We start from the raw sequence: 13,272 nt of genomic DNA, 5'->3' as shown, positions 1-13,272 counted from the left end.
TCTGCTTAGGATAGATTCATAAATTAGATATTGGCACAATCTTTGGTATACATAAGTTACATCATCAGCAAATCGTGTAATCAGTAACAATACATATAATATGATTTGTCAATTACCATATGTTACTGTCAGTTAAATAAACTTAAATAAAAAACTGCCGTTACATACAAAGATATACACAAATATAAATGTGTGAGTAAAATTTTTATCTGTCGATTGAAATTGAAATACGCGATTTGATTCTTTTGATAGATTTATAAGAGAAATCCGGTTGCGAACAATGTGGAGATATATATATATATATATTTTGATAATCCACTGTTTTGAAAACTTGTCGTTTATAATAAGAGATCGCGCAGTAAAGGTTGATTGCTCGCGTGTTTTTAAAAAAATACATCCGCTAGTCTAAAGTTACATCAGCACGTTTCAAGAAGAATTCGTCGAGCTTCTTGCGTTCCATTGCACTAATTGTAAGAAAGCGCTGGATGATCAAGATGTAAAATACGTCAAAGCTAAACAGTATATAACATTCGAACGGTACCGGGATACGCAAATGTTTCATTTTCGTCTCCGTCGTATTGCATGAATTAATCTCGATGATTCGACGCTTAAAGACGCCGAAAGTAGAAATAACGAGATTGCGATTGGAACCGCGCGCGGTAATATAAAATTGGATTATCGCGGTCCATAGAGAGACGCGCTCGAATGCGGATGCTGCGAATGCATCGGATAGTGAACCGCGTTGACGTGCGCCGACGACTGTCCATGATGGCTCGGATAATGCGTCCAATGACTACCTGTGCCGGTTGCGCCGTAGAACTGATGGTGTTCCTGAGAGGTGGCGGGTACACCCGGAATCTGTATCGGTGCCGGAATCGGCATGGCATGGTTGTAACCGGATGGGAGAACGGTATTCACGGTACTCGCGGTACTCGTGGGTCCCGTGGCCGGTCTTTTCGCAGGATTCGGCATCCCACCGACGCCGGTTGCCACGCCGTCGCACTCGTCCGATTCGCAATCCCGAAAACCCTTGGCGAACGGATTACTGGCAATCTTCAGCTGCGTTATCCGATGGTTCTGGTACGCGGTAACCGCGGTGAATCTGGTCTCTGGAAAGGAAAATGTCTTGAAGTTCTCCGTGCGAGGATCCGGCGCTGAGCCTGGTGGCGATGGAGCGACCACCACGTGACAGCGCGGTTGATAACGGTGCATCGAGTTTAGAATTATCTGTAATGCAAAAGGATATTTTCAAGTAAAACGCGCTCCTTCGATACAGTCACGATATATGTATAAGGTATATGTATACACATATAGGTATGTAATAAACGCACACAGGATAGCTAAAGACGGCTAAGGCCGGAATCAGCATTGAAAATTGAGATTGAAGATTGAAAAATGAAATTTGACCAATAAGGATAAAGAAATTTTAGCTCCTCTATTATTTTGATTAGCCAAAATTCAATCTTTCAATCTTCAATCTTATTATAATTTTCAATGCGTAGTCTGATTCCGGCCTAGTCTGTTTCGAACAAAGTAGTTACTCGTTATAAATTTTCAAAGGAAAATATTTAAATTCGATCAATTAAATGTCAAAAGTAATATAAAATTTCATATGATGATTCGATTTAATTTCAAATGGAAGAGACGGAGATCGAGTCAGTCTCTTTCTTTTTAATTATTCTATTGTACAAATTAGTTCGGTCCGTTTTTTGTGTTCAAAAATGTATTTACTTCAAAACAAAAATGAACACATTAATTAAAGTATTGCCCATCGCTGGCTACTACTTTTTCCCATCTCTCAGGCAATTTTCGAATTCCATCTCGAAAAAAATGACTTGTCTTTGGAGGCGATCATCTTTTGGAAAACGGACCAAACTAATTTGTACTCCCAATATTTATAAAAAAAAAAAAAACATTTGTAAATTTATATATATATATATATAATGTTTCCCCCCCCCTTTTTTAATCTCAAAAAGTATCAACTACAAAAGTACTATCAATCGTATAGAGCGTTACAAATATTATGACAAACGTAAGGCGATGAACGTTTACAAATTTGGTAAAATAGTATATGTATACATACGAGGAATTATGGTACCGAGAAAAAAAAAGATAAGAACACGTGAAGCTCGTATTCGATGGAAGGAAGGAGCCCCACAGGGGGGCGGTCGCAATGTTTGACAGCCACGAGAGACTCGGTGACTAATTAGTGTAAAAACTAACCTCCGACCCGTAATCCGACACTCTCGTCCTTTTCTTCACGCACTCACGCGCATATGCGCTTCACGATGCCCGTGTATTCGTGTGTATTGGTAGATTTAAACCCGCGTATAAACGTATACACGCGAAAGGAAAAGCGTGTGTGGCCTCCGGAAAAATTAGGATGCCATTTCCCGCGAGCGAACTTTTCATCGACAATCTTCTCTAATGAATTTATACAATATTTTTGTCGTGCTCACAATAATTTCTCTTTTAACACATCGAACATTGAATGTCGTACTTCGTGCATTCCATATATGTAATATAGGTATAACGTCACGGTTTTTCATCTGGAAATGTACCTTTGATATCACAATGACTTTTCCTAAAACTTTTTAGGAAAAGCTTATATTTTTGCAATTCTTTAATCATTTGATATTTTGTATCGATATTGAAAGTGGTAATTTTGCTCGAAAGATATATTTATTTTAAGTTGAACAGTAGATACTAAAGAGACAGTCCCAGTCTTCAACATCGAGAAACACCGCGCTCGTCGTGAATTATGCTAAAATTGAATATATGTTATCTTTATTTTATTTATCTCTGCGAACACTGTTCTCAAAGACAAAGTCTACAGAGTAAAATTGTTTTTAAAACGATATCGAGAAATCCGGAAACGCCCCGCGATAGAGAGTGTCAATTAAGGACGAGCATCCAGACGAGCATTCCTGACCCGCCTACAGCGAGTCTTTCTGATTTTTTTACGCGGCCTGGTGCCAGATTTTTCGGTAATTAAAGGAACAAACTGCTCTGTGTATAGCGCGAGAAAAAGAACGACCTCTCGCCACGGGTCAGAAGTCCTCGCCTGCGAAAGAAGAGCGATACGTTCTTAAGAGAAACGCGAGTGGAGAGACTCTGAACTTTCCTCCGTCTTCGAGTCGAGGATGTTTCGAATGTCGAAAAATAAATCACGTCTCGAGTATAGACGTCGGCAAAGAATTTACGATTACATAAATTTGAAACGCGATAAAGATTACGCCTGAATACACACAGAGTGCAGCGTATTCGGTTGCAAATAATACAGTTGGAAAGAAGACGCATTGTACGATAAAGATGTAATTATAAAAGTGCGTAATTTCAAGAATGTCTCTGCCCTTGCACTTTAAACTTGCACATAAATTCACATAGAAAGTTATAGAAACGAAATTACTCTACGCAAATAAATTAAACACTTATGTTTTTATATGTACATATTTCAGACTTCTTTATCTTCAGATCCTCTAGGAGTTGTTTTATTGATTACTGAACATCTAAAGATAAATTTAAGGAAGCCAACATAAAGCCTGTCTATGAATACATTAGTTTGTTGTTCCAAAATTAGGTAATATTCAATGTAACTTCATGAGAAATGATCGTAACGAGATTTTTAAAAAGGCATTTTAAAGTTCCTACTGATCCTATATTCCTCGAGATTCGTAATTGATATTCCGATCTGTTTAATTTTTCATAAAGTTTTAGGGATATAACTGGACTGTCCATTAAATCTAAAAATTTTGTACGAACTTTACAAAGTTCTATGGCCTGAACTTAAAGACTGCAAACAAACTCAGTTTACAGCGTTCAAATACTGTAAAAAAACATAATGTTAATTTGTATGCTTCAGAAAATTCACTGTTTTTAAGTTAAAATTAATATTTCGTTTTCTTGAAAACGATTACCTATTTTTGGGGAGGACACTAAAAGTAATCCTTTAATTTTTTTACATAATGCGTAGATATATTTCGACAACTTGGCTCTTAAAGGATAAATAAAGATATAAAGATATTTGTAGTTTTAGAACGAAAAAACGAATCTCTCTAACAGCATTTAAATATTCTGCTTGAGAGACTGATCTAGTACGTCAAATTTTGACCGAGAAGGAAACATTTGATCGGAAATTAAACTGGAAACCCAATAAAAATTACAGGCAATAGGAACAGGGATTACAGGGAATAAGAGATTTCAACTTATCAGAAAGCGTCCATTCTATTATACATGCGTTTCTAACTGGTTAAAATCTCCTCCCTGTTTCCATTACCCGTGCTTGTTATTGTGTTTTCAGCTTTAATGTGTTAATAAATTCAGATTTAACATAACTCGACGTTGTGCGGATATCGTACAGAGAAATCGCGTTTGGCAATAAATTGTCACAAAACGACGGCGGTATCCTTTTCACGTTAATAAGGAAATATCGGGTCAAATTCGAGTTTTGAAAGCGAGTAACTCGACCACCTGACCTCCTTCTACTACAAATTGCGACCGATACGCGTGCTTACGGTGTCGGCATGTTGCGTCGCGTGATTTCGTTCATCGGTATGTCGCTACATTACGACTTAGACTGCTTGTTTCACGATCGTATTCGGCGAGAAATTATTTTCGGCTTTGTAGCATCTTTGCCCTACATTGCGCGCCGCGTCGCCGCCGCTTGATCGAAAAAGTCGAATAATGCATTTACGACCAATGTTCTCTTTGATATTTTGTAAATAAAAAAATATCGTATGAATAACATAACTAATACGATGGCAAGATTCTAATCCAGCTATAAGGGATCTAGCATGATAAGCATCGCGGCTTTGAGACAATAGAAACAGTGCTAAACCTTCGATCCAAAGGGTTATAGGAGCGAGGAGACTTATATTACTTATAAATATATCGGCAAAAAGTTAAAAAGATTTTAATTCCCCTTCAGACCTGTATACGTTGTAATGTATAATATATCAGATTTGAAGACATTATCCGTTGAAATTATTTAATTATATCGTTATTATCTGATATATCATCTGAAATCTTACATATATACATAATAATATGTATAATATGTCGGAAAAAGTCAATAATAAAAAAGAATTAACTATTTAGTATGAATTATTTATTATAATGCGCAGAAATTGAATTAAAAAATTTTGATAATATTCTCAATAAATTTATTTACAGATTTCAACACATTTTTAATAGGATGCCAATACACTATCAAATTATTGAATTGCTTATTAATTTAATTTGCGATATCTTTAATAATTCAATCGGCTTGCATTTCAAAACCGAAGATAACGTCGGCGCGTTTAAAAAGAACTATATATACATACATATACATATACATACGTATATCTAGCTTGATAATTTAGAATTCTTATCTCTTAATCGGTATCTAAAAAAATTGACGTATATATAATATATACGTACATTTTTTGTTTTCTTATGCTTCACGTTTCACAATAAAATCGGATCTGAATAAGGATTTACAGGTAATAAAAAAGAAAATAGAGTTTTACATTATAATAGATTAATGTTTTATATGCGATTAATTCATCTAAAAACTAAAAAATATTAGTAATATTATTATACCAGAGAGTTTAATATTTTCAAAAAAATTACGAATATTTTTATTTCAATGAATTATTATTTTTCATTAGAATAGGAATTATTATTTATAATGTTCATATTTTACACGTATATTTCAATTTTTACATTTGAGATACATATCAAATTATTGCGACAAGTATAGGCTTATTATTTAATGCCTTTTGTAAGCGCTGCAAAATATTTTCACAATCGATTCTGAATAAAGATCGCGGAATAAACAGATATGCTGACCGACGCCATTTCTTTCTCAGTATAAATGTATAATACTTCTTACACAAAATGTGGTCTCTTTCCCAGGACTTATAGCTCACGCGCAGTTTACATTACATCTGTTTACGTTATTTTACACACACGACACTCTCGAGTGCGGTGATAGGAAGGCGAGAATAATACGCCCCAGAGACAAAATGTCTCAAGCCATATGAATAGCATTAAACTATAAACGCATTTGATCAGACACAGCTATTGTCTAATTAAAAATCTATTTTTTAATTTTTTCGCTGTGAGTTTCGATAGAAGCTAATTTTATGCTGTAAGGGATGTAATATGTATAACTAAAATTTAACTATTGTAAAAGAATTAAAAATTAAAAAATACGAGAGAGAGAGAGAGTTGTTAGTTGCGCGTCTTATCCTTGATCTCTTTTATCTACAGCATAAGAAAACAAAAAAACGTATAAAAATTAATATTAAAAGAAATCATTAAAGGATCTTTCAGGAATATAATAAATAATATTTTATGAATTGTTTAAATATATTTTTAATTGAAAATATAACATTTCAAATAGCAACCATCAATTCCAATTATAATCATATAGCTAATTACTTTAAGATAACCGATACGCAACGCAACGAATATTACTTATTATTGCGTTAGTAAGAAATAGGCGAAAATCTTAGAGTGAGATACGCGCCGTTAATTTTCATTACTAGAACATAGGCGGCGTCTTCTAAACGGTAGAAGAATCTTCGTGAAAACGTTTCGTCGTTTCGTGCGCAGCCTCGTCGTAATTTCTCTCCGTAATTTCTCGTGAGCGACACACTCGTATCTTAGGTCAATTAAGACGAACTCGTGCGTAAACGACAAACACGTGGAAATCCTCACATCTTTCATTCTACTTTACTATGTAGATGCGTTTTACGAAATGACGATACGAAGACGTCGGTCGCGTAAAAATTCAAGCGAAGAGACATAAGTCGTGAAAGAATATAAGATCGCAAGCTAAAATTGTAAACTTTGTTCTTCCTTCTTTTTTTCCAAACTGACAAATACTTAAAGAAAAAAAGGGGATGTTCAATTATTATACGTTCAAGGGTGGATATTTAAAAATATCTTAGTTTTCGTAAATAAAAATGAGATGATACATTAGTTGTCGTTAATCGAATTCTACATGCAATTTATTTCAAATAAATAAAAAATAATTTGTTATAGTGAATTATAAAGAAACGTCATTCTCCTCCGCTCTCGAAGTTGTTCTCAATCGTATGGATTATCGTGGATAATTTGAGAAAAAAACAAATCTATAAAACATAGACTCACGTGTCCGTTATCGTCAAGCTGATTGTTAGTCAGTTTCAACTTGTCAAAGGAGATTGACTGCTTCATCCAATGAGCGCCACTCGCAGGACTGTCGGGGTGCACGTGGATCCTAGGGGGTGATATGGGATCGGCGCGACCCGCTACGACCCAGGCACTGCTGTGGAAAGCGTATCGATATCTCTTGTCGTCGCACGGGACAAAATCCATCACCATCAGATACTCGGTGTTGGGGTCTAAGCCGAACAGTCGACACTGCCGATCAGCAAAATCATTCGTATGTCATCGCTTCGGCGGACGAGCTTTACGTTTCCGCGGTACAATTTGTCCGTCTGACAATGAGAGTGTCACGAAATGGGATCCTCACCTGAAACGTGGGGAACATTCTTCGTCCGGCTTTTGTGACGATCATCTCGGTGCCCAGCTGATGGAATTCCTCCCAGAGCGGCTTCGCCTCCAGAGCGGCGCCAGCACTGAGCAGCGCCGGATGGAGCGGCCGTTTCGCGCCCGATTCCTCGACGGAGGACCCGCCGCCGTCCTCGCTCGGACGCTCACCGTGATGATGGTCACCGTGATGGCTGTTGTTATTGTTGTTATCGTTGCGCGATTCTATCGTGGCGGATGAGGAGATCGGATTCGCCGGATTTGTCGAATGAACCGGCAAAATGGCCTTCATCGGATGACTGGGACTGCGAGATCTCTTTACTCTTCCGGCGCTTTGCAAACAAGCTGGGAAGACAATGCAAGATACGAATAGATATCTAGTAGATGCTCGCATCGTGTGTCGTCGCTTAACTCTCCGATCTCGATTGAATCGCGCGTTTAATGAGAATGACGTATTTGTTTTACTTTGTGTAAAGTGCTCCTCTGTTGCAGTTTCATTTTGTTAGCGTCGATATTGATCGTGTCGTTGCTTTTATTTATGGGAAAATAGTAAGATCTTACGGTGGAACAATCGCTGCAAGTTCATCTGAACAAACTAATTGTAAGTCGTCGTACTGTGACTTGTCTGATTAGATCAAAAATTTGAAAGGGATATTAAGAAGAAAAAGAAGTGAAACGAAGTATGGCTGGCGAGAAAATGTTGAATCTTCTCTTCTCTGGCAATGGAATTTTGAGAAATACAACTAGAAGTTTTTTAAAATTTCTTATAAAGTTAATTTGGATTTCTGTAGTAATTATATTGCTTTATAAGTGTACTGCGCTTTCACATATTCGATCAGAAAGGAAATTCTAGTACAGTTAATAGGAAACATTTATTCTATCAACAAGAAATTCTGATAGACGTAACTACGTAATGTAGAAGAAATTAATGAAATTCATCTGGTAATTTTTACAAAAATTCTGATCCGCGTTCGTTTTTGAACAGACATACTTGGTCGAATCTACCAGATTTCCAATTAATTCCAAACTCTTTTTTCAGTATATATTATAGTATGTAAGTTACCTTTATTTTACTAATTGTTACTGTAATTGTTTCGTACATAACACGTACCAATTTTTATCAGCTTTCGAGTCACAAATTATTGCAACTCGAATAAAATACATAGCCGAAACAAACGTGGTTTCTTTACTCGAAAACAATGAAAAGAGAGAATACCAATTATATGTGCAGACCCAGCAAACGAGAATGAATTAAAATGGATTGGACATTTTGTCTATTCGAATGCGTATTTAAAACAGCGAAAACTTTTTTTTGGATTTAATTGGATTCAATTAGATTCAATTGGATTGAAAAATTGCGTTTTCTATTCAAAATTTTCAATTGAACAGTATTTACGATGTACTGAAAAAGCTGATATTATTTTTAGATTGAAAGGCATACAAATATGCTCCGTACAATTCCTATAAATGAATAAAAATGTATTCAGGATTGGAAAAGGTTCATTTTCACATTCATGAAATATCCGTATTTCTGAAAATCTGAATCCATTTTAACCCATTTTAATTCATTTGCGTTTGTTGGGGAATGCAACGATATAAAAAGTATGAAAAGTATGAAAAGTACGATATATGGAAAAGGCCACTTTGGTCGTCGACGTTAATTAATTAAACATACCGCGTATTACGAACAGAAGAAGAGTCTAGGCGGAGTAACGCGATTTTAGACTAATAAATATAACATTTTGTCCGTCTGTCACGGTTCACCTTCCATTTGTTGCATCGGCGACGGTACAGCGGGTAGATGTTGATGTTGCTGCTGATGTTGCTGCTGCTGCTGCTGCTGATGGTGATGGTGATGGTGATGGTGATAATGATGCGTCGACCATTGCTGGTAGCAGTAACTGTCGGCGGCGATCTCGTGTCGTTGCAGCTCGTGATGTTGCGATTGCATCGTCAAATCGGTGATCAGTAGATGTCAATTATTACTGTACTGATTACGTGACGGTAAGATCACCGCGTGAATCCATATCGCGAAATTTACTTCAACTTGGTGCGCCTTGTGGTGCACGATCCCACGACATTTCCAACGTAACGAAAGATTTAATGACGCGAAACGACACCGTTTGCACTCGCGGATTAATTTCATCATTACAGTATCCTTGGTTTAACATCGATTGATTTTTCCACTCGAAAGTGTACGCTCGGATCGATCAGAAGACGCGCACTCTATTGAAAGTCATTATTCGAATAATACCTACGCGATCGTGCGTGGGTCGATTGTAGGTATAACGATCTTTCGCCGCAATCCGCATATCGGTACCTCTGCTCCGTAATCCGCTCTCGAGAGCGAGCTTTCATCAGGAAAGTCTCGTTTTCCCAACCCCACCCCCCTCGGTTACGAACACGTTGATGTCGTAGAGTAGGTATATAACGTAATGCGAAACAAGTGGATTTCTTCAGCGGCTCGCCCCATTGAAAGAAGAATCCGACCGTGGATTTCAGCGGCACGGCGTTCCGATCTCGACCGAGTGCCCGAGGAATACCCGAGCCCGTCTCGGCATCGTCGAGACGGGGACCGTTTTTCGCTTTGTCGCCAACAGGACTTGTCCTCACCTCCGTGCTCGGACGTTGACAAGGACGCGCTCAAAGCCGCTCAAAGCCGCTCAAAGCCGCTCACCGCGCGCGCCGCGAATCCCCGGATGAATCGGAAAGAACTCGCCCGAGGCGACTACCCCGCTTTGCTTATCATCGCCGGCATCGTTTTCTCTCTCCGAGAGATTTTCTTGGCTCCGCTTGGAGAACCGTCCCCGAAGGAGAGAGACGAAATGAGAGAGACGTAGGGAGGGATGCGGAAGAGAGGAGGGCTTCTTGGAGGATCCTCCTACACCGGCACCCACGCGCCCGATCTTGGATAGCGATGGGATGCTGCACGAATCTTGTGCACAGCCTCTTCTTCGATGCCAGAAGGCGGAGTCTCGGCTGGTCTCTCTCGGCGAGCCAGAAATGTGTCAGGGAGTAGGTAGGTAGATAGGTAGGTGCAATGGACTCAGGACTGGGCTCTCCATTCTCGCCACCCGAGAATAAATATTTCTATTTTGTATACATATTACATATATGTAACGTTTTTCACGTTCAAGGTGCTTCATTATTGAGAGCGCAACCGCGGGAAGGGAGAATGACGCGATTCTATAGGTGAAAAAAATTTATTGGAAATGAAATATATTTTTCCTGTGTGAAACAAATATAGCTTTGCTTTTGAAGTATTCGATTTAAAAAATTGGGGAGGAGAGAGAGAGAGAGAGAGAGAGAGAGAGAGAGAGGGGGAGCGACTCCACAAAAAAGGCTAAACTGAAATCTACAGCCTTCAATTTAAACACAAATTCTCTTCTTTTCACAGAGTTATTTAATAATATTTGTACTAAGTACATAGTTGTGTTATTATAGTGCCGAATGAAATATAACTATGTATAATACACTGTAACATTTTTTATTCATAGAGCCACATGATGCATGCTCGTGCATACTCTCGCTCCAACATTCACATAAATTCTGCAATCTATCAATATTGTATGACATATTTGTGTATGTGTGTGTGTGTGTGTGTGTGTGTGTGTGAAAACTGTTTTAGACCAATTATTTTGATAATACGTGCAAAAGAGACAAAGTATTTTTTATTCTCACGACCTCGACCTCGATCTTGGAATTCTGAACATTCTCATGAAGCAAAGTTTCTCGTGCACACATATATATAATTAAAAATACATTTTTCAATATAAAATTGGTAAAATTATTTATTTGTATCGATGAACATTATTCCAAAAGAAGAATCGATTTCGTGAAAAATATAAAAATGATACGTGTTATCGGAAAGAATAAGGAAAGATCAATTAAAAATTTTTTAAATGTTCCTCAATTGTTTTAGAGATAAAGAACATTTGCGCGATAACTATCTTTTTTTTTTAAATTAATTATTTTACCCATGTTTGCGAATAAGCTTGGTTGTTCTTCTATTATCGGGCCTATTATACTCTCTTTTCTTTTGGAAAAGGAAATGAACGAAAGCGCGTCAAGGTGTGCTCCTTTTACGTCTCTTCGTATTTCGCGGAATTGCACAATTATCGTTGACTAATCTGCTTTTACAATTAGATCGCATGTATAACGTGTTTTTACTTCTCCCCTACACGACACTTTTGGCATCTCGTTTTGCATCTCGCGACACTTTAGTCAAGAGTTTAACAAGTGTGTAACACTTTCATTTGTGCATTGAAACAGTGCTTTTGGCCTTTCAAACCTTCCTACAGTGCGGCGCAGCGAGTCTCCACTTTTTTATGATTGATTATTAATAAATACGATACTATTTACATATATATAACACTGTTAAGAGTTTAGAAAGGTAAAGAAGTCGAAAATCTCCTTGGCCGGCTCGTTATGATTTTATTTTTAGCTAAATTTACGACTCGTACCTATATGCTATACTTGGTGTGAAATAAAGAGCTACATTTGATATATATACTTTTATACAGGCTTTGAATAGCGGAAAGTTGAACAAGGTAATTGGTATACATTATCGCGATCATAATTATATATCCGATTATTTTAATTACGGTCCCTAGTCCCTATATATATACCTTATCTTCCTTATTTCTGCTTCTTTTTTTTTGTTAGTTTTCATCCTTTTTCTGCTTTCTTGCTCCAGTATACTCCATTTTAAAAAGTATCACACTAAACATTTTAATTGCTGACCCCAATGTTCTTAACAATCTTAATATTGTTCACCCTCTGTACTGAAATTGAATTTTCTGGAATTACAAACGCTAATGAAATTGCGTTACAAGGAGCTTAATAACGATTGGTGTTACCGGTTTAGTACGTAAATACACGTTGTGTGTGTATTTACTTTGTACATACATACACGTTTAGCGATCTCTCCCTCTCTGAATGTGAGACAGAGGTAAAGTTATACATCAATTCAGAACAATCGTATCTAACTAAACGTATAGCGAGATTAATAGCAAATTTGGAGTTACTCTCGTTATATAAATAATAGACGTATCTTCAGCGAGCGGATACACACATGTATAGATGTAAAAAATAAACACAAATGTCACCAGCGTACGTGTACAGTATTACATACATATTGTAAATAGTGCCTGTTAAGCGTTCGATATATACGTACGAAATATTCGCGATGAACAAAACCGAGAACGACACGTGTCGCGTCGCACGCAAAGTTAATCGCTCCAAGAATCAAAGGAGACTTTTAGAGCGAGTAAAACTCAACTAAAATTCACGCATGTAAGAAATGATCACGTTGGGATGGATGATGGGATGATGTGATGCATCGATTAAAGAAATATAATAGATGTTTTTGTGTGACTTTTATTTATAAAAAAGAAAGTAATGTACAAGTATGAAGGAAGGAAAGTTAAACATGATTGATCTCAAGATCCCGTGATGAAATCCTCGCGTCAGATAAGTTTGTCGTAGCTATCGTATTTTTCTTCCGGTAATATCGATGGCAATCTGTGCACTGTAGCTAATAAAATGGTTTAAAAGTAAAATAAACGAGGAAAGTGAATAAAATGAATGTGAAGGAATATAAGGGAGCAAGGGGGAAGGAAGAGATGATGATGATGATGATGATGATGATGATGATGATGATGATGATGATGATGATGATGATGATGATGATGTGTGTGTGTGTGTGTGTGTGTGTGTGTGTGTGTGTGTGTGTGTGTGTGTGTGTGTGTG

General features: G+C 37.3%; 1 protein-coding gene across 1 annotated transcript; it reads right to left on the bottom strand.

Annotated features, from left to right (window-relative positions):
- Positions 1 to 358: 358 nt before the first annotated feature.
- LOC108773377 (T-box transcription factor TBX1) lies at positions 359 to 9,475 on the bottom strand. The gene is made up of 4 exons (XM_018539155.1): positions 9,286 to 9,475; positions 7,505 to 7,866; positions 7,141 to 7,392; positions 359 to 1,227 (listed from the first exon to the last, which is right to left on the bottom strand). Exons 1-4 carry the CDS (start codon positions 9,470 to 9,472, stop codon positions 676 to 678), a joined length of 1,353 nt encoding a protein of 450 aa, XP_018394657.1. The 5' UTR covers positions 9,473 to 9,475; the 3' UTR covers positions 359 to 675.
- Between the last annotated feature and the right edge of the window lie 3,797 nt (positions 9,476 to 13,272).

The sequence above is a fragment of the Cyphomyrmex costatus genome, unplaced genomic scaffold (genome assembly GCF_001594065.2).
Source record: "Cyphomyrmex costatus isolate MS0001 unplaced genomic scaffold, Ccosl1.0 scaffold205, whole genome shotgun sequence".
Classification (NCBI taxonomy): domain Eukaryota; kingdom Metazoa; phylum Arthropoda; class Insecta; order Hymenoptera; family Formicidae; genus Cyphomyrmex; species Cyphomyrmex costatus.
The sequence above is the reverse complement of the archived record's forward strand: the minus strand, read 5'-3'. Positions and strand labels throughout refer to the sequence as shown.